We start from the raw sequence: 22488 nt of genomic DNA, 5'->3' as shown, positions 1-22488 counted from the left end.
ATTGAGTCATTAGAATCTAACACACCTATGCAATGTGCATCATTTGAACATGTTGTTTATATTAGGGCTTTTTAAACCACTTTAACATGTACCAGGAGGATTCAGGATCATGATCAATCTGTCCAAAGCGGCAGTGATGATAAAGTAATGTATGTGTGTGGCCTCTAATATGGAGTGACTAGTAGCACAGTTTGAACATTTGCATTCATGACCAAAGACAACATCTTTGGTTTACTGAGTATTTAGCTCTAGAAAACCTTACCGAGATGACATACATGAAAGCTAACAGAATAGAACAGAAGGTGACTTGAGATCCAGGTCCTTATTTTCAGGTATAATCATATAACCATATAACAATTACAGCACAGAAATAGGCCATCTCGGCCCTTCTAGTCCATGCCGAACGCTTACTCTCACCTAGTCCCACTGGCCCGCACTCAGCCCATAACCCTCCATTCCTTTCCTGTCCATATACCTATCCAATTTTACTTTAAATGACAATACTGAACCTGCCTCTACCACTTCTACTGGAAGCTCGTTCCACGCAGCTACCACTCTCTGAGTAAAGAAATTCCCCCTCGTGTTGCCCTTAAACTTTGGTCCCCTAACTCTCAACTCATGTCTTGTTTGAATCTCCCCTACTCTCAATGGAAAAAGCCTATCCACATCAACTCTATCCATTCCCCTCATAATTTTAAATACCTCTATCAAGTCCCCCCCAACCTTCTACGCTCCAAAGAATAAAGACCTAACTTGTTCAACCTTTCTCTGTAACTTAGGTGCTGAAACCCATATACCCAGGTACTATACTTTTCTCACATAGTAAAAGGTTTTGCTGAAATTTTAATTGCATTGTTATTGCCCTGTTTACTTCCAAATTGAAAGCTGGATGTATGGATCCCAAGCTTGGTTAAAAATATAAAAGTCTTCTAGAAAACATTGATTAACTTTTCTATAACTGTCTGATGTTACTTTCTTATCTAACATCAAAGCTTTCTCATATATAACTGAATTTTGCTACTGAAATTAAAACTGAAGTGCACAGATCATCTAATTTGAAATTTTGGAAGCCTTTGTGGTGTAATTTAGCAGCAAGTTTACCTTCCATCTGGCCAGCTTGAGGCTGAACTGCTGTGTAAGACTGCTGATGCTGTTGTGCTCCAGGCTGATGAGCAGCAGATGAGGAAGAGGCAATGCTATCTGGTGTCCCTGATCTTTCATCGACTGGGGCAGTGGGAGGACCTGAAATACATCAGATAAAAGATATTCAACAGAGGGACAACATTTAGAATACAATCCCATCCTAACAAAGTATTTAAGAAATATATATACACACATGTCCACCACAGGGACATTGTAACTTGGATTCAACAAGTCGCCCCCTGTACAGACAAATAAAACAGATCACATTTTACCTTCGAACCCATATCCCTCCACACTCTTGTCAAGTATTTGCTTGTTCAACCATGGTACATTCAAAACTGAAAGGCAGAAGGGTGTACAGCTTGAGAAAAAGGGGGTGGCTGGGTGTATGTGTGTATGTCTCTGTCTCTTGGATTTGTTAGCATATTAGTTAATTAATTATAGAACATGCAATAGAGAAAGTTAAACCCAAGGTAAAAAAAAATTTTGATGTTGTAAATCGAGAGGCTGGTGGTCAAATCAAGTCAAGTCACTTTTTAATGTCATTTCGACCATAACTGCCAGTACAGTACACAGTCAAAACGAGACAACGCTTTTCAGGACCATGGTGTTAAATGAAACAGCACAAAAACTAGACTGAACAATGTAAAAAACAACACAGAAAAAAAAACTACACTAGACTACAAACCTACCCAGGACTGCATAAAGTGCACAAAACAGTGCAGGCATTACAATAAATAATAAACAAGGCAATAGGGCAGTAAGGTGTCAGTCCAAGCTCTGGGAATTGAGGAGTCTGATAGCTTGGGGGAAGAAACTGTTACAGAGTCTGGTCATGAGAGCCCGAATGTTTCGGTGCCTTTTCCCAGAAGGCAGGAGGGAGAAGAGTTTGTAAGAGGGGTGCGTGGGGTCATTCACAATACTATTAGCCTTGCGGATGCAGTGTGTATTGTAAATTTCTTTAATGGCGGGAAGAGAGACCCCGCGAATCTTCTCAGCTGACCTCTGCAGGGTCTTGAGATCCAAGATGGTGCAATTTCTGAACCAGGCAGTGATGCAGCTGCTCAGGATGCTCTCAATACAATCTCTGTAGAATGTGATGATGATGGGGATGAGGACTTTCCTCAGCCTTCACAGAAAGTAGAGATGCTGCTGGGCTTTCTTTGCTATGGAGCTGGTGTTGAGGGACCAGGTGAGATTCTCCGCCAGGTGAACACCAAGAAATTCGGTGCTCTTAACGATCTCTACTGAGGAGCCATCGATGTTCAGTGGGGAGAGGTCGCTCCGTGCCCTCCTGAAGTCAACAACCATCTCTTTTGTTCTGTTCACATTCAGAGACAGGTTGTTGGCTCTGCACCAGTTCATTAGCCGCTGCACCTCCTCTCTGTAAGCTGGCTCGTCGTTCTTGCTGATGAGATCCACCACGGTCATGTCATCGGCGAACTTGATGTTGTGGTTCGAGCTGTGTGTTGCAGCACAGTCATGGGTCAGCAGAGTGAACAGCAGTGGACTGACCACACAGCCCTGGGGGGCCCCCGTGCTCAGTGTGATGGTGTTGGAGATGCTGCTCCCGATCCGGACTGACTGAGGTCTCCCAATCAGGAAGTCTAGTATCCAGTTGCAGAGGGAGGTGTTCAGTCCCAGCAGTTTCAGCTTTCCAATCAGGTGCTGAGGAATGATTGTATTGAATGCTGGACTGAAGTCTATGAACAGCATTCGAACATACGTAGCTTTTTTGCCCAAGTGGGTGAGGGCCAGGTGGAGGGGGATGGCAATGATGTCGTCTGTTGAGTGGTTGGGACAGTACAAAAACTGCAGGGGGTCCAATGAGGTGGGTAGCAGGGTCTTGATGTGCCTCATGACGAGCCTCTCGAAACACTTCATGATGATGGATGTGTGTGCAATGGGATGGTAGTCATTTAGGCAGGACACTGAAGAGAGGACGGTGCAGGAGGGAGGGCTTCAGGTTTTTAGATAACTGGGCTTTGTTTCAGGGAAGGTGGGATCTGTTCCGACGGGACGGTTTACACCTGAACTGGAGCGGTACTAACATTCTGGACTGCCAACACAGATGCCTTGTGCAGGAAGGCACAGAGTCGACTGTACTTCCTAAGAAGGTTGGCGTCATTCAATGTCTGTAGTGAGATGCTGAAGATGTTCTATAGGTCAGTTGTGGAGAGCGCCCTCTTCTTTGTGGTGGCGTGTTGGGGAGGAAGCATTAAGAAGAGGGACGCCTCACGTCTTAATAAGCTGGTAAGGAAGGCGGGCTCTGTCGTGGGCAAAGTACTGGAGAGTTTAACATCGGTAGCTGAGCGAAGGGCGCTGAGTAGGCTACGGTCAATTATGGATAACTCTGAACATCCTCTACATAGCACCATCCAGAGACAGAGAAGCAGTTTCAGCGACAGGTTACTATCGATGCAATGCTCCTCAGACAGGATGAAGAGGTCAATACTCCCCAATGCCATTAGGCTTTACAATTCTACCGCCAGGACTTAATAACTTTTTAAAAAGCTATTATTAATGCTTTTTGAGATAGTGATTTAGATGCATATCATATTTTTTACTGAGTTAAGTATTGCATGTAATTAGTTTTGCTACAAGAAGTGTATGGGACATTGGAAAAAAAGTTGAATTTCCCCATGGGGATGAATAAAGTATCTATCTATCTATCTATTCTTGCAGGAAAGTTTGCTAGTGCTGATCGGGGGGGGGGCGGGGATTAAACTAAATTTGCAGGGGGCAGGGATCCAGAATGTGAGAGAGGATAACGAGATGAAGAATAAAGGACAGGTGGGGACTACACGGTTCCAGAATATGAAGTGTGTAGTAGAGAAAGGTGAGGCGAAACAAGTGATAAGGAGGACACATGTACAGAGGGATGGTCTGACGGAGCATGGAGTTAAATGTGCAGAAAGCATAAGTAAATTTAGGAAGGACAACAAAATTCAAGGGGCATATAGCCCAAGGGGAGTTCGGGGAGCTGGGTTAAGCACAATAGGCAGCAATTTAAACAGAGAGAGGAGAAATGGGCTAAAAATTCTATATCTGAATGCACGAAGTGTCAGAAATAAGGCGGATGAGCTTGAAGCTCAGGTGCGAATGGGTAACTATGATGTTGTTGGGAAAACGGAGACATGGCTGCAGGGGGATCAGACCTGGGAAATGAATGTACAAGGGTATACGTGCTATCGTAGGGACAGAAATGTGGGCAGAGGGGGTGGGGTGGCCCTGTTGGTGAGGAATGAGATTCAGTCCTTTGCAAGGGGACACATAGGATCAGGAGAAGTAGAGTCTGTGTGGATAGAACTGAGGAACAGTAAGAGCAAAAAGACCCTAATGGGTGTTGTCTACAGGCCCCCAAACAGTAGCATGGATATTGGGTGCAAGTTGAATAGGGAGTTAACATTGGCATGTGGCAAAGGTAATGTCGCAGTAGTTATGGGGGATTTCAACATGCAGGTGAACTGGAAGAATCAGGTTGGTGCTGGACCCCAGGATAGGGAGTTTGTAGAGTGCCTAAGGGATGCATTCTTGGAACAGCTTGTACAAGAGCCGACCAGGGACAAAGCTATTCTGGATTTAGTGTTGCGTAATGAACAGGATTTGATAAGCGATCTTGAAGTAAAGGAGCCATTAGGAGGTAGTGACCATAATATGATAAGTTTTTATCTGCAATTTGAGAGGGATAAAGGCAGATTGGAGGTGCCAGTGTTGCAGTTGAACAAAGGAGACTATGGAGCCATGAGGGAGGAGCTGGCCAAAGTTAAATAGACTGATATCCTAGCAGAAAAGACAGTGGAACAGCAATGGCAGGCATTCTTGGGAATAATGCACAAGGTGCAAAATCAGTTCATCCCCGGAGAAGGAAGGATTCAAAGGGGGGAAAGGGGCCACAGTGGTTGACAAAGGAAGTCAGAGATTGCATAGCATAAAAAAAAGTATGACAGAGCTAAGGTGAGTGGGAAGACAGATGATTGGGAAATTTTTAAGGAACAACAGAACTTAACTAAAAAGGCAATACGAGGAGAAAAAAATGAGGTACGAACGCAAGCTAGCCAGGAATATAAAGGAGGATAGCAAAAGCTTTTTTAGGTATGTGAAGAGAAAGAAGATAGTTAAGAACAATGTTGGGCCCTTGAAGAATGAATTGGGTAAAATTGTTATGGGAAACAGAGAAATGGCAGAAGAATTTAATTACTTTAGATCTGTCTTCACTAGGGAAGACACAAGCAATCTCCCAGATGTATTGATGGGCCAAGGACATAGGGTAACAGAGGAACTGAAACAGATTGACATTAGGAAGGAAACAGTGATAAGCAGACCAATGGGACTGAAGGCTAACAAGTCCCCAGGTCCAGATGGTCTGCATCCTAGGGTACTAAAGGAGGCGGCTCTGGAAATTGCGGATGCATTGGTAATCATTTTCCAATGTTCCTTAGATTCAGGATCAGTTCCTGAGGATTGGAGAATGGCTAATGTTATACCACTTTTTAAGAAAGGAGGGAGGGAGAAAACAGAGAACTATTGCCCTGTTAGCCTAAACATCAGTAGTGGGGAAGATGCTAGAGTCCATCATTAAAGATGAAATAGTGGCATATCTAGATAGCAGTGATAGGATTGGGCCGAGCCAGCATGGATTTACCAAGGGTAAATCATGCTTGACTAATCTATTGGAGTTTTTCGAGGATGTAACCAGGAAGTTAGACAAGGGAGATCCAGTGGATGTAGTGTACCTCGATTTTCAGAAGGCATTTGATAAGGTCCCACATAGGAGATTGGTGGGTAAAATCAGAGCTCATGGCATTGGAGGGAAGATATTGACATGGATAGAAAACTGGTTGGCAGATAGAAAGCAAAGGGTAGCGATGAATGGGTGCTTCTCGCAATGGCAGGTGGTGACTAGTGGGGTGCCACAGGGCTCGGTATTGGGACCACAGCTGTTTACGATTTACATCAACGATTTAGATGAAGGCATTGAGAATAACATCAGCAAGTTTGCTGATGATACTAAGCTGGGTGGCAGTGTGATATGTGATGAGGATGTTAGGAGAATTCAGGGAGACTTGGATAGGCTGGGTGAATGGGCAGATACTTGGCAGATGGCGTTTAATGTGAATAAGTGTGAGGTTATCCACTTTGGGAGCAAGAACAAGACTATTATCTGAACGGTGTAGAGTTAGGTAAGGGAGAAATACAAAGAGATCTAGGAGTCCTAGTTCATCAGTCACTGAGGGTGAATGAGCAAATGCAGCAGGCAGTGAAGAAGGCCAATGGAATGTTGGCCTTTATTACAAAGGGAATTGAGTACAAGAGCAAGGAAATCCTTTTGCATTTGTACAGGGCCCTGGTGAGACCACACCTGGAGTACTGTGTACAGTTTTGGTCTCCAGGGTTAAGGAAGGACATCCTGGCTGTAGAGGAAGTGCAGCATAGATTCACAAAATTAATTCCTGGGATGTCCTGACTGTCTTACGCAGAGAGGTTAGAGAGACTGGGCTTGTACACGCTGGAATTAAGGAGATCGAGAGGGGATCTGATTGCAACATATAAGATTATTAAGGGATTGGACAAGATAGAGGCAGGAAATATGTTCCAGATGCTGGGAGAGTCCAGTACCAGAGGGAATGGTTTGAGAATAAGGGGTAGGTCATTTAGGACAGAGTTAAGGAAAAGCTTCTTCTTCCAGAGAGTTGTGGGGGTGTGGAATGCACTGGCTCAGAAGGCAGTGGAGGCCAATTCTCTGGATGCTTTCAAGAAGGAGCTAGATAGGTATCTTATGGATAGGGGAATCAAGGGATATGGGGACAAGGCAGGAACCGGGTATTGATAGTAGATGATCAGCCATGATCTCAGAATGGCGGAGCAGGCTCGAAGGGCCGAATGGTCTACTTCTGCACCTATTGTCTATATTCTATTGACTTCTTTGGGGGACGATGGTGGCGGCCTTGAAGCACATTGGAATGGTGGCGCTGATCAGGGAGATGTTGAAGATGTCAGTGAGAATATCTGCTAGCTGGTCTGCACATCCGCTAAGCACTCTACCAGGAATGTTGTCTGGTCCAGCAGCCTTCTGTGGGTTGACCCTGCACAGCGTTCTCCTCACATCAGCCACGGTGAGACACAGCACCTGGTCATTTGTAGGAGAGGTGGACTTCCTCGCCGCCACGTCATTTTCCGCCTAAAAACAAGCGTAGAAGTTATTCAGTGCATCTGGGAGGGAGGCATCACCTTCACAGTCAGGTGATGTTGTCCTGCAATTGATGTCCTGGATGCCCTTCCACATGCATCGCGTGTCGCCGCTGTCCTGGAAGTGGCTGTGGATTCACTGGGCATGTGCACGCTTTGCCCCTCTGATGGCCCTGGACGGTTTGGTCCTTGCTGTTGTTAGGGCTCCCTTGTCGCCTGCTCTGAAAGCAGAGTTACGGGTCCTCAGCAGCGCACACACCTCTGCGGTCATCCATGGCTTCTGGTTAGCGGGTGTAGTGATGGTCTTGGACAGAGTAACATCATCAATGTACTTGCTGATGTAGCTGGTCACTGATTCTGTGTACTCCTCAGTTGGTAGAGTCGCTATCGGTGGTGGTAAGGGTGAGCAGATTTAAGTTCCTTGGTGTCAATATCTCCAAGGACCTTTCGTGGGCCTAGTGCATTGCTGCAATCACAAAAAAGGCATGCTGTAGTTTAGTACAAATTTTGATGTGATCTGGTATGAAAGACTGTCACAGATATCTAGATGTATAGTGGAGAACATTCTGGCTGGAGACATCATATGGAGGCTCCAATACATAGCACCATAAGAGGTTACAGAGGGTTATAGATCTTTTCCAGCTTCATCATGGGCACTAGCTTCCTCACCATCAAGGACATATTCAACAGGCAATGCCTCAAGAAGGCAGCATTCATCATTAAGAACCCTACCAGCCAGAACCTGCTCTCTTCATATTACTTCCATCAGGGAGGAGGTACAGGAGCTTGAAGACACTCACTCAATGATTCAGGGGCAGCTTCTTCCCCCCGTCATCAGACTTCAGAATGGTCCATTAACACTAATTCATTGCTCCTTTTTTGCACTAATATTTTGTAATTTGTAGTAATTTTGTGTCTTTCCGCAGTAGCCCTGCCACAAAACAACAAATTTCACATCACAAGACAATAATAATAAACCTGATTCTGGGATATCTTACTTGTACTGTCATTTTAATTCATGATGTCAAACCCATTCCACCATACTCCTCCATAATCAGAAGTACTTTATCCTAGGGTTACACAGGTCCACCTTTTTTTTTAAAGGGACAAATTAAATTTATACTGGACTTTGTAATTAATCAGTGAATATTTCAGACATTCATGTTTACACAATTAAACATATTTTCTAGTTTGTTTTTTGTTCATGTAACTTAATTTTCGTTTTCCATAAGCTGAAAGCCACTAAATAACATTCCATCAGTTTCACTGCTTGGCAGATGAATTTGTTAATTATTCTCTCTCTCTTAAAGTACTGTCACATCCTCCTTCCAATCCATAATCATTGCCTTCGCAACCGAAAACCTTTGACCATTCCATCCTTGCAAACCACCCATGTCTCCAACTGCCAAAGTCCTTATGTGACTTTCACTTTCAATCTCCACAACTATTTTTTTTTAAATTCCTTCCTTCACTTCCTCAAATCAGGTGTTAATCCATGGCTCAATACAAAAACATACAGTTAATCAAATTACACCCTATACCTATGACAAAGGCAGACTATCCCTCTTTATCATCAGAATTTGTGACAGCTTGATGACATCATTCTCTTTCAGTATGTCACTACTGCCCAACTGAAGGGCTCTACTAGTAATATATTTGCTTATTCATTAATAACTAGAGAATCACTTGCAAAGGTATCACATTTCATTTGTGTGACACTATATCAGATGACCAAGAATCTTCTCTTCTTCTCCCTCTTATTTTTCTTCTATGTACAACATGATGTGAAAAGTGCCATTCAAGACATGCTGATGCCAACCAACTCTGATACCTCACAACTTTTTCACTATCTGCATATTTGACAGTCTGCAGAAGGACTTAGACAGATTAGGTGAATAGACTAAGTGGCAGATAGAATACAGTTATGATCATGCACTTTGGTAGAAGGAATAAAGGAGTAGACTATTTTCTAAATGGGGAATGAATTCAAAATCAAAGGTGCATTAAGGGCATCAAAGGTTACTGGGCAAAGGCAAGAGAATGGGATTGAGGGAAAATAAATCAGCCATGATTAAATGGCAGAGCAGATTTGATGGGCTGAATGACCTAATTCTGCTTCTTTTGGCTAAGGATCTTGTGATAAATGGACAAAAGTCCTCCCCTACATTGGTGACACCCATCACAAATTGGAGGACCGCTGCATCAAGCACCTCTGCTCCATCCGGCAAAAGCGGAACTTCATGGTGGCCAAACATTTTAATTCCACTTTTTATTCCTGCTCTGACATGTCAGTCCATGGCCTCTTCTTGTGCCACGATGAAGCCACCCTCAAGATGAAGAAACAACACCTTATATTCCATCTGGGTAACCTCCAATCTAATGACATAAATATTGATTTCTCCCTCTGGTAAAAAAATAATGTTCCTTACCCATCCCCTCTTCTTCTGTTCCCCAATCTGGCCTCTTACCTCTTCTCACCTGCCTATCACCTTCTCCTTCCCTTTCTCCTACGGTTCACTCCCCGCTCCTATCAGATTCCTTCCTCTCCAGCCCATACCCATCTAGCTTCACCGATTACCCTTTAGTTCTCCTCCTTCCCCTCCCACCACCTTTTTATTCTGGTGTCTTCCCCTTCCTTTCCAGTCCTGAAAACTGGTTTCAGCCTGATGACTTCATTTTCATAGATGCTACCTAACCCACTGAGTTCCTTCAGCATGTTGTCTGTGTTGCCATGGAAGAAAGTCTAATTTCTGTGATGAGCTGAGGTATGCCAACAACTCTTTGTAGCTCCTTCGAGTCATAGGCAGAGGCAATTGTGCTGAATCCAGATAGGATGCTTTCTCTGCAGCATTAACGGAAATTGAAGTGGGTCAAAGAGGAAATGGCAAATTTCTTTAGCCTCCTGAAGAAGGTGATGCTGGTGAGCTTACTTGGCCAAAGCATCAACCTGCTTTAACTCAGCAGTACTAACGCACACAGAAGCTTGTGCACTGTTCTCATCCCCTGCACGTCCCCCCGCCCCCTCCACTTTTGTTTTGCTGACACTGAGAGAAGCATTATGGTCAGGATACCATCTCACTAAGCTCTCTATATCATTCCTGTACTCCAACTCATTATTATTTAAAATACAGTCCACCACGACAGTATTATCTGCAATTGTAGGGAGTAGCATCGGGGGCTTAGGACGCAGTCTTGTGGAGCAGCAATTTTGAAGATAATTGTGGCAAAAGAGTTGGTGTCTATCCTTACAGATTGTGGTTTATTGTCAGGGAGTGAAGGATATATGGTTCTAAAGTTACCAGCAATTTTCAATAAGACACCTTCTGGACTATTCAATACTCAGTAAGCTCATTCAGAATAGTAATATATATTGGCATGGAAATGAAGGAAAATAAGTTAAACAGTGGGTTACATATGTTGCCTATAGTAGTATGAAGTGCAGGGAACTTCACTCTCCACTCCGTCACAAAGTAGTTATAGAAATGATTACTTCACCAAAAATAAAACCAAAAAACCATTAGATACAAGAGCAAAGTTAGGCAATTTGACCCAATGAGTTTGCTCCATCATTTCACCATGGCTGATTTATTTTCCAATACCACTCTCCTGCCTTCTCACCCTCACCTCCACTTTAAATATACCCAATGTCTTGGCCTTCACGGCTTACCTCGGGCAGCAAAACTAATCCAAAATCAAAACAATTGCCGCTTGCCTGTGACCATATGGACTGTTATACTAGTGTGATGCACACAGAGCTCCAATGATTGCTCCAAAAGTTGGATCCTTTATTTGATCCTTTATTAGCAATAAGCAAACATACAGTTAAGCATTACCTCAGCGAAATTAAGTGGTCAGCAACAGATACGACCTCTGCCGGTCTCCAGCTACAAACTGCCACGAAATAAGCAAGAATATGTAATTTATTCCCTTCACTTTTACCACACCGCCACTACTATGACTAGTTGCCATAATAAACCCTGCAACACTGAATACAATGCACATAGCGAACAGACACATGGCTCCTACAAGTTACATGGATTCACCACTCTCTGCCTAAAGTAAATCCTCCTCATCTCTGCTGAATAAAAAAAATCAAGAATGCAAATATTATCACCCCAAGAAACTGTAGCAGCTGATACAGTCTAATACAACACAACATGCGCAGCTGAAATGAGACAGAAAAAGTTGGAAATCCTAAGTAAGCAACATCTGTGGTCATCATAAGAAAGGAATAAAAATTTTTATGTGCAAACTGAATCCAAATGTTCTCTGCACAGGTGCTGCCTGTCCTGCTGTTTCCGGAATACTCTGTTATTCTTTCACATTTCCAGCATCTGTGGTTTTTTAAAACTTTTCCACATACACAGCTGAAGGTCTGTTGTTCAGACAATAATAAATCCACTGACATTACATCAGGTCCCTTGAGACACTGCGGTCAGTAACTTCAAGTCAAGTGAAAGTCATTCTAAAAGATTTCCTTGCTTAGGGACTTTAAAAATGGACATAGTGAATTGATTAGTTTTTCTCCTCCAGAATCCCCCCCCCCCCCCCACTTGTTTTCTGTGGAACTGCTTTCTGATGAAATACAATGTTAGTACGTTCCCAATGGTTTTCCTTAAATGGCACATGTCCATAATGCAAGTTTGTTCAAAACACATTGAAGAGAATCTTTATTTATTGTTTTTTTAAGTTTGTGGGCATGGTTTTAGAAACAGTGTGGGGAGTTATGGGTCATGGATGAGGGAGAGTTAAAAGTCATAGAAAGTTCAGGGCAGAGGCCAGAGGTCAGGGTCCAGGTTAGCCAGTACAGCGTCAAAGGCCACTGATCCAAGGAAGGAAGTTGGGTCAGCTTAGGATGTAGACCAGAGATCCGATGTTAAGGGCAGAGGTCGGCAGGACCCGAGGATGAGGACCTAAGACACCCAAGGTTGCAGGTCCTTGTGGGGTAGGTCCAGAGGCGTGAAGTTGGTCAACAGATCCAAATGCTGGACTCCAGCGATCCCCAAGGACAAAGTTTGGGCCACTGGAAATGAAGACCCGTGCTCTCCAAGATCAGCGGGCACTGAGAGTGTGTGTTGGTGATCACATGGGGGATGGGGTGGGGGGGGTAGGAAGGAGTTTGTTTTGCTATTGTTACACCTGGGTTAACATAGTAGTCATAATGGAATCGCAGAAGACTTGATGGGCCAAATGGCCTGTTATTTTTAATTCTCTTCAGAAGGATCTCCCTGCTCCTGCACCTCTTTTAGAACAGATTCTATACTGCTTTGACTTCTCCACTTTAACATTCACCTGCCATGCAACTACCATTCCACCTGCTTATATCTTGCTGCGGTCTATCAGTATCCTCACAGCTCACAATCCTTGCCGGTTTTGTGCCATCCATCAATTTGGAAATTGTGACAAGCACCCCCCAAGTCTTGATCATTGATATAAATCAGAAAAGGCTGTGGTTTCAACACTGATCCCTAGGAAACGCCACTACTCCCTTCTTACCAGTCTGAAAAAACAATCAAGCTTCATGACCCTCTGGAATTCATCCAAATTCACATTCATGCTACCACTCTCTTATACGCCACAAACTTCAATTTGCTGATAATGTGGCACCATAGCTCTCTAAAATTTCATGAACACAATAGCTGTTTTGCTCTCCAAATTCATCTGTTACCTCAAAAACCTCTATCATTAATCCTACCCTGAATAGCACTTACAAATTCTCTCCCATCAGTTTGGTTAAACTAAATGGCTTGAAGTTCTGGAACCACTCCTACACGCAAGCAGAGAAAGGTTAAGGTCAGTACCCTTGTGATTTCCTTCCCTATTCCACTCAAAATCCAATGATGCTACCCATCCAGTTCCGTTGACTTACCTACTTAATTGCATTCAATCTTTCTAATACCTCCATGCAAACCTATTTTTAAACACAGAGTTAATTCTGAAAATTTGTTGCTATTTATTCTGCAATCCCAACAGTTCAGCATCTGACTCACTGAGTGATCTTTTCCATACTGCCATTAAACTCATCAGGCCCTACTTCCCAAGCACCCTTTAAACATTCAAATTCTTTAAATATAGATGGTTCATTGGAAAATGTGTTATATTACTGTATAATTTTGACAAAAGGGAATTAAAGGTAACACATTTTCAGAAGGGAGTCTAGCACCTGTTGCACATTCCCACAAAATCTTAGCAAAGCAAAATCATAATTCCCCAAATGACAGTCTAAAAATCTGGCTCAATCCAACTGCCAAGAGTTCTCAAATGATATTAAGAAAGCAAACACATGAAGCCTTATTGATTTGTTCAAACTATCAGCCAAACTTTCAGCAGGTTCTTTGTATGTACACTGCACTGAATACTGTCTCACTCGACAATCGAAGTGCAAATACAAGTGTAAATAGTAGATCCATTTTGTGACTCTAAATTTTAACCAAAAATGATTCTGCTGCAAAGTTTCCAGAGTTCCCTACAGCTAGACTTCTGCCAGGTCACAGTTCTGTGCCAGCCCAAGGTTGATCTATTACAGTGCCTGGTCATATTTGACAAATCCACTAATTAGCCTAAGCAAAAACTATATAAAAATTAGGTGAAAATAAATTATCTTTTACACAAACCTACAAAAGAGCTCAGAATGCAACTTGAGATCACGCAAATTCAACGCCCATTCAGATACAATTAAGAGATAAGTTTTACTGCCAAAGAAATAAATAAAAAGTCAAACAGTATTAAGCCAAGGATCTAATGTACTTCGCCAGCATAATCTCTCTGTGTTCAGTCAATAAAACTGTTTATGATTTTCTTTCCATTGCAAAACTTTTGCCATTGGAAGACAACTTCACTTGCTTTATTTATCACAGCTAACACATGCAAAGATTTCAATTACTTAAGCAAACCATTTCACCTGAACATACTAAAGATTCTCTGGATGCCATCACAGAACAGAATTATGAGCTAGATTTCCAGTTTCTTTAAAACTATTGAAAAAAAAGGATTAATTGTCATTTGTAGAACATCCAATTTTTTTAGTATGGAAGTGGCTAACAACTAAAATTGACAATTTTACAGCCACCCAGATTTCACACCCCCTGTGGCCTGCTTTTAGGAAGCACCCTATTCCACTATAAGCATTTTAGTCTCTTTCACGTTTCTTCCATCAATATCCTTCTGATGTATCTTTACTGGTTTTCAACTGACTACTTTCATTCTATTTCGTATTTCAACCACATTTCATATCCCACGTATCGTAATACACACCTTCACCTTCCTTCCAGAATTACAATGGGGATCCCCTGCCTTCACCTTTCATCCCATCAGCCTCCACATTTAACAGATCTCCCATTGTCTTTTTGACATTTCCACCATAATACCACTACCAAAAAATTCATTTCATTGTCAACATCAACACACATTCCTCCAGCCATCCTTCCTTTCCAAGATGAAATCCCTTGTCTTTTAATGGTTATCCTTCCAACCACAAAGTACTCTTTCCAGATGCATCAACAATTTGCATGTGCATACCTACCACAGTTTGCATTACAGTCTTCTCTACTGGGGAGACCACATTCTGAACAATTTATCCTGAGTTTCCTGATCCCTGTCAATTTAATTCCCCGTTGCTCTCCTACTCTCAAAACATAATCAGGCTTCTTTTTCTTGATTATAGCTTGATCTTCAATACCTCATCCCATCAAGCTTCAGAACCTGGGCCTCTGTAGCTCCCTCAGGAACTGGATCCCTACTGGGAGAGCACAGTGAGTGTGAATCAGTAATGACGTCTCCTTGCGGACAACCAATGCAGGTGCACCTCAAAGATGTGTGCTTATCTCACTGCTCTACACTCAGGGCTGTATGGCTAAGCAGAGCTCAAACACCCAAAATAAATTCACCAAATAACTATTGTCGGCAGAATTTCAAAAGTGACAAGGAGGCCTACAAGAGTGAGATAGATCAGCAGGCGAGCAGTGCTGCAACAGCCTCAGACTTGATGTCAGCAACACCAAGAAACTGATTGTGAATTTCGGGAATGCAAAGTCCTCAAACCAGTTCTCATTGAGAGATCAGTGATGGGAAGGGTAAGCACCATCAAGTTCCTCTACATCAATCTCTTGGAGGATCAATCTTCAGCCCAACACATTGATGCAATGACACAAAAGGCACACCAGTAAACTCCTCATTATGAGTTTGAGGAGAATTGATACATCACCCAGAACTCTGACAAATTTGTACAGATGTACAGTGGACAGCATTCCAATTGGTTGCATCACTAAGTAGTATGGAGGCTCCAACGCAAAGGACCACAAGAAGTTGCAGAGGGTTGTAGACTCTGCCAGCTTCATCATGGGCACAGCCCTCATCACCATCAAGGAATCTTCAAATGGTGGTGCCTCAGGAAGGTGGCATCCATAATTAAGAACCCTCACCTTCTGGGACATGTCCTCTTCTCATTATCATCATCAGGGAGGAAGTACAGGGGCCTGAAAGACCCCTCCCCCTCAATGTTTTAGGAATAGCTTCTTCACCTCCATCACCAGATTTCTAAATGGTCCATGAACTCATGTACACTACATCATTATCCCTTTTTTGTAACTTACAATAACTATGTCTTGCACTGTATCACTGCCACAAACAATAAATTTCATGAGATACATCAGTGATACTAAACCTGACTCTGAGTTCAGACCCTGACTCCATAACTTTTCCAATACCCATGCTCAGGAAATAGCAGCTCACTTACCATTAAGACACAGTATACTCTTCTAGACTCAATAACCAGTTCGAGAGTTTCAGAAACAAAGGACTTGGATTTCATTCGTCCACAGCATTTTACTCTGTTGATGTTGAGCAGTAATTCTGCTTTTCAAATTTACACCTCCGAGACTGACATCTTCTTTCTTCACTTGCCCCACTTTCCATCACAGTTTTATCATTTAACTTTTCCTACAGTGCATGCTGGCCGGTGGCGTAGTGGCATCAGCGCCAGACTTCAGAGCAAAGGCTCCTGAGTTCGAATCCAGCCGGCTCCCTTGCATGCTTTCCATCCGTGCTGGGTTCAGCGTCAAGCTAGCAACTCAGCCTCGTAAAAACAAAAAAGCCTGCTAAAAGAACGCTGTCACGACGGCATCCGGATGACTCCATAGGAGTTAAGGGCTTTCTTCTTCTTCTTTCCTATGTTGTAGCCCTGTTGCAAACATTTACTTTGTTCACTCTTCTCATTCCTCTTTGCTCAGAATTTTAACTCTTTATAACAACTGTTGAATTGACCTGAAATTTTAACTCTCTCTCTAAATACATTCTGTATAACTTCAACAAGTTCAATTACTCTTTCAGGTTTTCAGCAACTGCCATGTTTAGTTATTGTATTTTCACTTCATCAAATTTCTTGAAATTTAACTTTGAGAATTATTTTAATATGAATCTATTTGCTTTAGCTGGCCCTGTGTACTTTTAAAACTGCAACTACTGAAACTGTTTGAATTACTGCCTTTTTAATTACTGCCCTAATGCTGATTCAAGAAACCTACCAGAGACCTGGTCTTCAGTCAGGCCAAATGATGACATAACATTTTTGTTGATTTCATCTTGATTTTTTAAAGGATCAAAGGCAGACATACTGGCAGCACTAACAGGAACTGGCTGCTTGATTGTAGAGTCTGGTGCCACAGCCTTTCCATCCCTTCCATCAACTGCATCTATAACAAAGCACAATAATAAAAATGCGTCTTCACTATATATTAAATTATTGATACCTAAATATATCAGGATTACAACCAGATTTCTCAGCAGCTTTTGTTAAAAACTGCAAACCAAAATAAAGAAAAAAGAAACGTAATAATGGTGGGAAAAAGAGTGTTTAAAAAGATTATAGGCGTATGACACACATTTCACTCTTTGTTGGTTATATCTGTACACTGCTGGATGCTGAACTCCTTCATAAACTAGTCACGTAGCTTTACTGATATGCTATGATCACATCGTTATTAGCGGCTTAGATGCAATTCCATATAATAATGGAAATCATTCTTGCAACCTGTTAAACTGGTTAAAGGTCATTAAAGTGCGTCTCTACAAAAAATATCATCAATCTTAATGCACAGAAATACAAGAAAATAGGAACAAAAGATCATACCCAACAATCCTGCCCTGAGATATAACGTGATCATAGCTAATCTATGCTGGGCTTAACCAATCTTCTATGTCATTTTGCCATACTCCTCTGAACTTCCATTCAACAATTATTTGTCCATTTTAAATATTTCTACCACTCAGTGGAACTGAGTATTCCAGAGATTTACCATGCTTTTGGAGAAGAAAAGTTTTAAGTACTAAGTTTTAGAAGACAGGCCTCCTTGTCTTGTTATGTCCCTTGTTCAGATCAGCCATGATCCTACTGACTGGCAGCGCAGGCTTGATGGGCTGGATGGCCTACTCCTGCTCCTATTTCTTCTGATCTTAAGTCTACCCAACCAGAGAAAGCATCCCAACATCTAGCCCGTCAATTCTCTCAGGATCTTATGTTCCTGAATAAGTTTACTGGTCATTCATCTCAACAGTCAAACTAAAGATCTGTAATAAGTAATGATTTACAAAAACAAATGAAATATGATTCTAGAGGTAATGCCATTTTAAGTGAACACTGAAAACCAAGCAGTAAGCTTAGTCAAAGTCATTTGAATCAAAACACAAGTAATCAAAGAAAGTTCTCCCTTCCTTCAGAGCATACACCATTAAACTTGATGGCCAAGCATTTTTTGATTGATGCTCTTAATGTTGGTAATCAGCTTGGAGATATACAAGGATGTTGCCAGTACTTGAGGGATTGGATAGCTTGCTTAAAATGACCCATGTGCACTGAAGCTACCCTGATTGGGGGGGAAAAAATACACTTTTGGGTAAATGTAACCAAATTGCATACAATAAAATTATTGGCATATGCACAAAACCATACCTTCCCATAGAACATTCTCTCCTTCATGGAACTAACAGATAAGTCTTTTACAAAATAATGCACCCCTGAAATATGCCTTCTAAATCAATCTATAATAATAAAAACATAAAACCAGACAACAAAAACAGAATCAAGTATGCAATTAGTGTTCTGGGGCCTGGAAAGATACATCAAGAATGACAGACATATTAGATCTTGCCAAGGTAAATTTTCTGCAAGTTCCTGAGGCAACAAACATTGTTAAGATTAAGTGGACAAATATTTCATAGATTAAATTGCACATAGAGCAATCAGAGGCCTTTTTTTTTTGCAGCAATTATAGTTTTCTCAAGCCTCTTCGCATTCTTTCCCATCTAGTTAACCTCCCTCAGTTATCCATTTTAGCTTCTCCATAGATACACAAGTAACTGTAAGTCTCAACTACACTGTTGCACGCTACCTATAAGTATTTTACTTTCTCTTTTATGTCTGTATTGTATGAGCAATTTCCACAACAGGAAAATAAGAAAAGCATTTTAATCCATCTTTAACAATTGGTGTACTTGTACATTCCATTAATTTTGCAGCAAAATTTGGGATTTCTGTACACCACAACTGAAAAGCTCATGATTATTAAAACAGGTGGCTCAATTTTCATATCAAATGCTACAAATAATAAAAGAACCATTATTTCTTCAGCGGTTTGATCGGGGCACGACTGCTCATCGGGGTTTAGGTGATAACGGGTCGAGGCAAGGTAGGTTGTCTGCGTAGAATACAGACAGGAAGAATGTGTGTGACGCTGGTGTTCTGTGCTCAGTGTCAGATGTAGGATGTTCGGGACACTCCCAGCCTCCTGGACGACCACATCTGTGCCAGGTGCATGGAGCTGCAGCTCCTTAGGGACTTTGTTAGGGAACTGGAGACGCAGCTCAATGACCTTCGTCTGGTCAGGGAAAGTGAGGAGGTCACAAGAGGAGCTATAGACAGGTAGTCACACCAGGGCCGGTGGGGGGGGAGACAGATAAGTGGGTAACAGTCAGGAGAGGGAAGGGCAGGAGTCAGACTCAAGAGAGCACCCCTGTGGCTGTATCCCTTGACAATAAGTACTCCTACTTGAGTACTATTGGGGGGGGGGGCAGCCTACCTGGGGGAAGCAACAGTGGCCACGCCTCTGGCACAGAGCCTGGCCCTGTGGTTCAGAAGGGTAGGGAAAGGAAGAGGATGGCAGCAGGGATAGGGGACTCTATAGTTAGGGCGTCAGAGAGGCGATTCTGTGGACGCAGGAAAGAAACATGGGTGGTAGTTTGCCTCTCAAGTGCCAGGGTCCAGGATGTTTCTGATCGCATCCACGATATCCTGAAGTGGGAAGCAACCAGAGGTCGTGGTACATATTGGTACCAACGACACAGGCAGGAAAAGGGAGGAGGTCCTGAAAGCAGACTACAGGGAGTTAGGAAGGAAGTTGAGAAGCAGGACCACAAAGGTAGTCATCTCGGGATTACTGCCTGTACCACGTGACAGTCAGTATAGGAATAAAGTGAGCTGCAGGATAAATGCGTGGCTGACAGATTGGAGCAGGGGGCAGGGATTCAGATTCCTGGATCATTGGGACCTCTTTTGGGGCAGAAGTGACCTGTATAAAAAGGACGGGTTACACTTGAATCCCAGGGACAAATATCCTGGCAGGGAGTTTTGCTAAGGCTATTGGGGAGAATTTAAATTAGGACTGCTGAGAGGGTGGGAACCAATCTGAAGAAACGGAGGAAGGGGCGGTTGGTTCACAAATACAGAAAGCTTGTAGACAGTGAGAGAGGGAGGATAGGCAGGTGATAGAGAAGGGATGTGCTCAGACCCATGGTTTCAGACGTGTCTAAATTAATGCAAGGAGTATTATGAACAAAGCAGATGAGCTTTGAGCGTGATCAGTACTTGAAGCTATGATGTTGTGGCCATTACAGAGACTTGGATGGCTCTGGGCCAGGAATGGTTGAGTGCCAGGCTTTAGATGTTTCAGAAAGGACAGGGAGGGAGGCAAAAGAGGTGGGGCGTGGCACTGTTGATCAGAGATAGCGTCACAGCTGCAGAAAAGGAGGAAGACATTGAGGGATTGTCTACGGAGTCTCTATGGATAAAAGTTAGGAACAGGAAAGGGTCAATAACTCTACTGGGTGTTTTTTTAATAGACCACCCAATAGTAACAGGGACATCAAGGAGCAGTTAGGGAGACAGATTCTGGAAATTCAGATCAATTAAAATGTTGCCTACAATGTAAGCTGGAAAGTTTCCTATCTTGTCCAGGTATGCATGGTCATGCTTAGGCAGCGTGGCTGCTGCATAGCAGGACAGGTTTTAGTAATAATTATTGGGTTCAGGACTGTAAGGATGGAATTTGCTATCACCAGCCACAAAAAATTTCTATGAAGGACTTTGATATTTGAGACGAATGATTCCCAGAATAACTGATGCCAAGATTAAGGAAAGCATTTTTATTGGTCCACAAATCAAACAGGTCATCAATGACAGGCAATTTGAAGAGTTTCTAGTGGGACCGGAGAAAATCACATGGAAGGCATTCAAGGAAGTTGTTGCAATTTTTCTCGGCATCTACAGAGCACCAAACTAAATGCAGCTGGTTGAAAGCATGTTTCAAGCATATAAAACCATGAAATGCAACACGTCATAAAGATTCATTTTCTGCATTCCCATTTAGACTTCTTCCCTGCAAATCTTGGTGCTGTTAGTGACGAGCATGGTGAAAGGTTTCACCAGGACATTGTGATCATGGAGAAAAGATACCAGGGCAACTGGAATCCATCAATGCTGGCAAATTATTGTTGGACACTTAAGAGAGAAGCCTCAGACACTGAGTACAAATGAAAATCATTAACAAAATATTTTTAACTTCGTTGCAAAGCATCAGCACCATTATGCAATTAAACACATTATATTCAATAAAAGTTAATTTGTTGTTTCTCCAAATTCCTATGTGATACAAGTATTCTGAAATTATATTTGTGTTCATCTTCAAGCAGCCTATCGTAAACAACAAAAAAGTTTGAGGAAGCAACACTTTTGAAAAAAATTTGTTGTCCAATGTTACCACATGAGTACAAAAAGTTCCAACTATTTTGCACATTATATCGTTACTTAAGAATTTAATAGAGACAATATCTCAAGCATTATATGTAAACAATTTTAAGATGTAAAGTTAATTATACTATGATTTTGACTCATTATCAGATAGGGAATAAATGAATTGGAATATTCTTTTATTGAACTCAGTCGGATATTTTCTTAAATCGATACATTAGAAAGGATGTGAAAGCCATATGTGTTCCAATTGAACATGTGGGATTCAGTGTGCAAATGTGCAATAAGACCATTAAATACTTCACACTTCCATAATGTATGATTGTACTCAATTAAAAGTAAATAAATAATTAACTTCATGAAATTTGTAGATCTACAAATAATGAGAAACCATGTTTAAAAGGAGCAAAGAAGTCTTGTCAATAATCCAACGTACCATTTTCAGAGATGTTGGCACACAGATTTGGATCACTAGGTGGCTCCAAGCAATCCAGCAATCGGTTCACTTTATTCCGAAGCTCTATGAGTTCCCGGCGAAGATACTTAACTTGGTTTGACTCCAATGGCCGTGGCTGTCCATTCACTATTTCAAAAACAAAGAAATATTACTTACTACGCTATCAAAATTCTAGATGCTGAATACATGAAATAAAGAAAATCCTGGAAAACACTCAGCAAATCAGGCAGCATCTGTGTAACAGACACAGTGTTAACATACAAGGCTGAAGCAACTTTGTTTTTCTTTCATATTGGAAGGTGGTTGCCTTGTTCTAGCGACTCATGTTGATCGCTGTTTGTCCAACCACACAACACCAATCAAGCAGTTCCTTGGTGAGCACCCAGAGAAGTCAAGAAGTCTTTACTTTTTCAACAAGCAGCTGCCTCAACTTAAGTAAACAAGTCCACACATTTGGATTCTCTATAGTGAGAGATTTCTGAGAGATCCTGGGAAATAATGCGCTCTCTAATTTAAGGTGGTGGTGGAGGGGAGGGGTTAAAAATTATGATTACCGTAGATTCCGGATTATAAGCCGCTACTTTTTCCCCACGCTTTGAACAGCTTTGAACACTGCGGCCTTTACTACAGTGCGGCTAATGCATGGTTTTTTTTCATGCCGCCAAAAACATTTTGCCTCGTA

At 42.1% G+C, this 22488-nt stretch overlaps 1 protein-coding gene across 3 annotated transcripts in view; it reads right to left on the bottom strand.

The window, feature by feature from the left end:
* tfg (trafficking from ER to golgi regulator) overlaps nucleotides 1-22488 on the bottom strand; it is a 114907-nt gene that overhangs the window by 28541 nt on the left and 63878 nt on the right. For 2 of the 3 annotated variants that reach the window (XM_073045206.1, XM_073045207.1), the window contains exons 4-6: nucleotides 21786-21932; nucleotides 16854-17021; nucleotides 1102-1242 (exon numbers count right to left, since the gene is read on the bottom strand). In XM_073045206.1, the coding sequence (XP_072901307.1) occupies nucleotides 1102-1242; nucleotides 16854-17021; nucleotides 21786-21932 (456 nt within the window). The remainder of the gene's footprint in view (nucleotides 1-1101; nucleotides 1243-16853; nucleotides 17022-21785; nucleotides 21933-22488) is intronic. The other variant, XM_073045209.1, reaches the window with a different exon arrangement.

Source organism: Hemitrygon akajei, chromosome 5 (genome assembly GCF_048418815.1).
Source record: "Hemitrygon akajei chromosome 5, sHemAka1.3, whole genome shotgun sequence".
NCBI lineage: Eukaryota > Metazoa > Chordata > Chondrichthyes > Myliobatiformes > Dasyatidae > Hemitrygon > Hemitrygon akajei.
The sequence above is the reverse complement of the archived record's forward strand: the minus strand, read 5'-3'. Positions and strand labels throughout refer to the sequence as shown.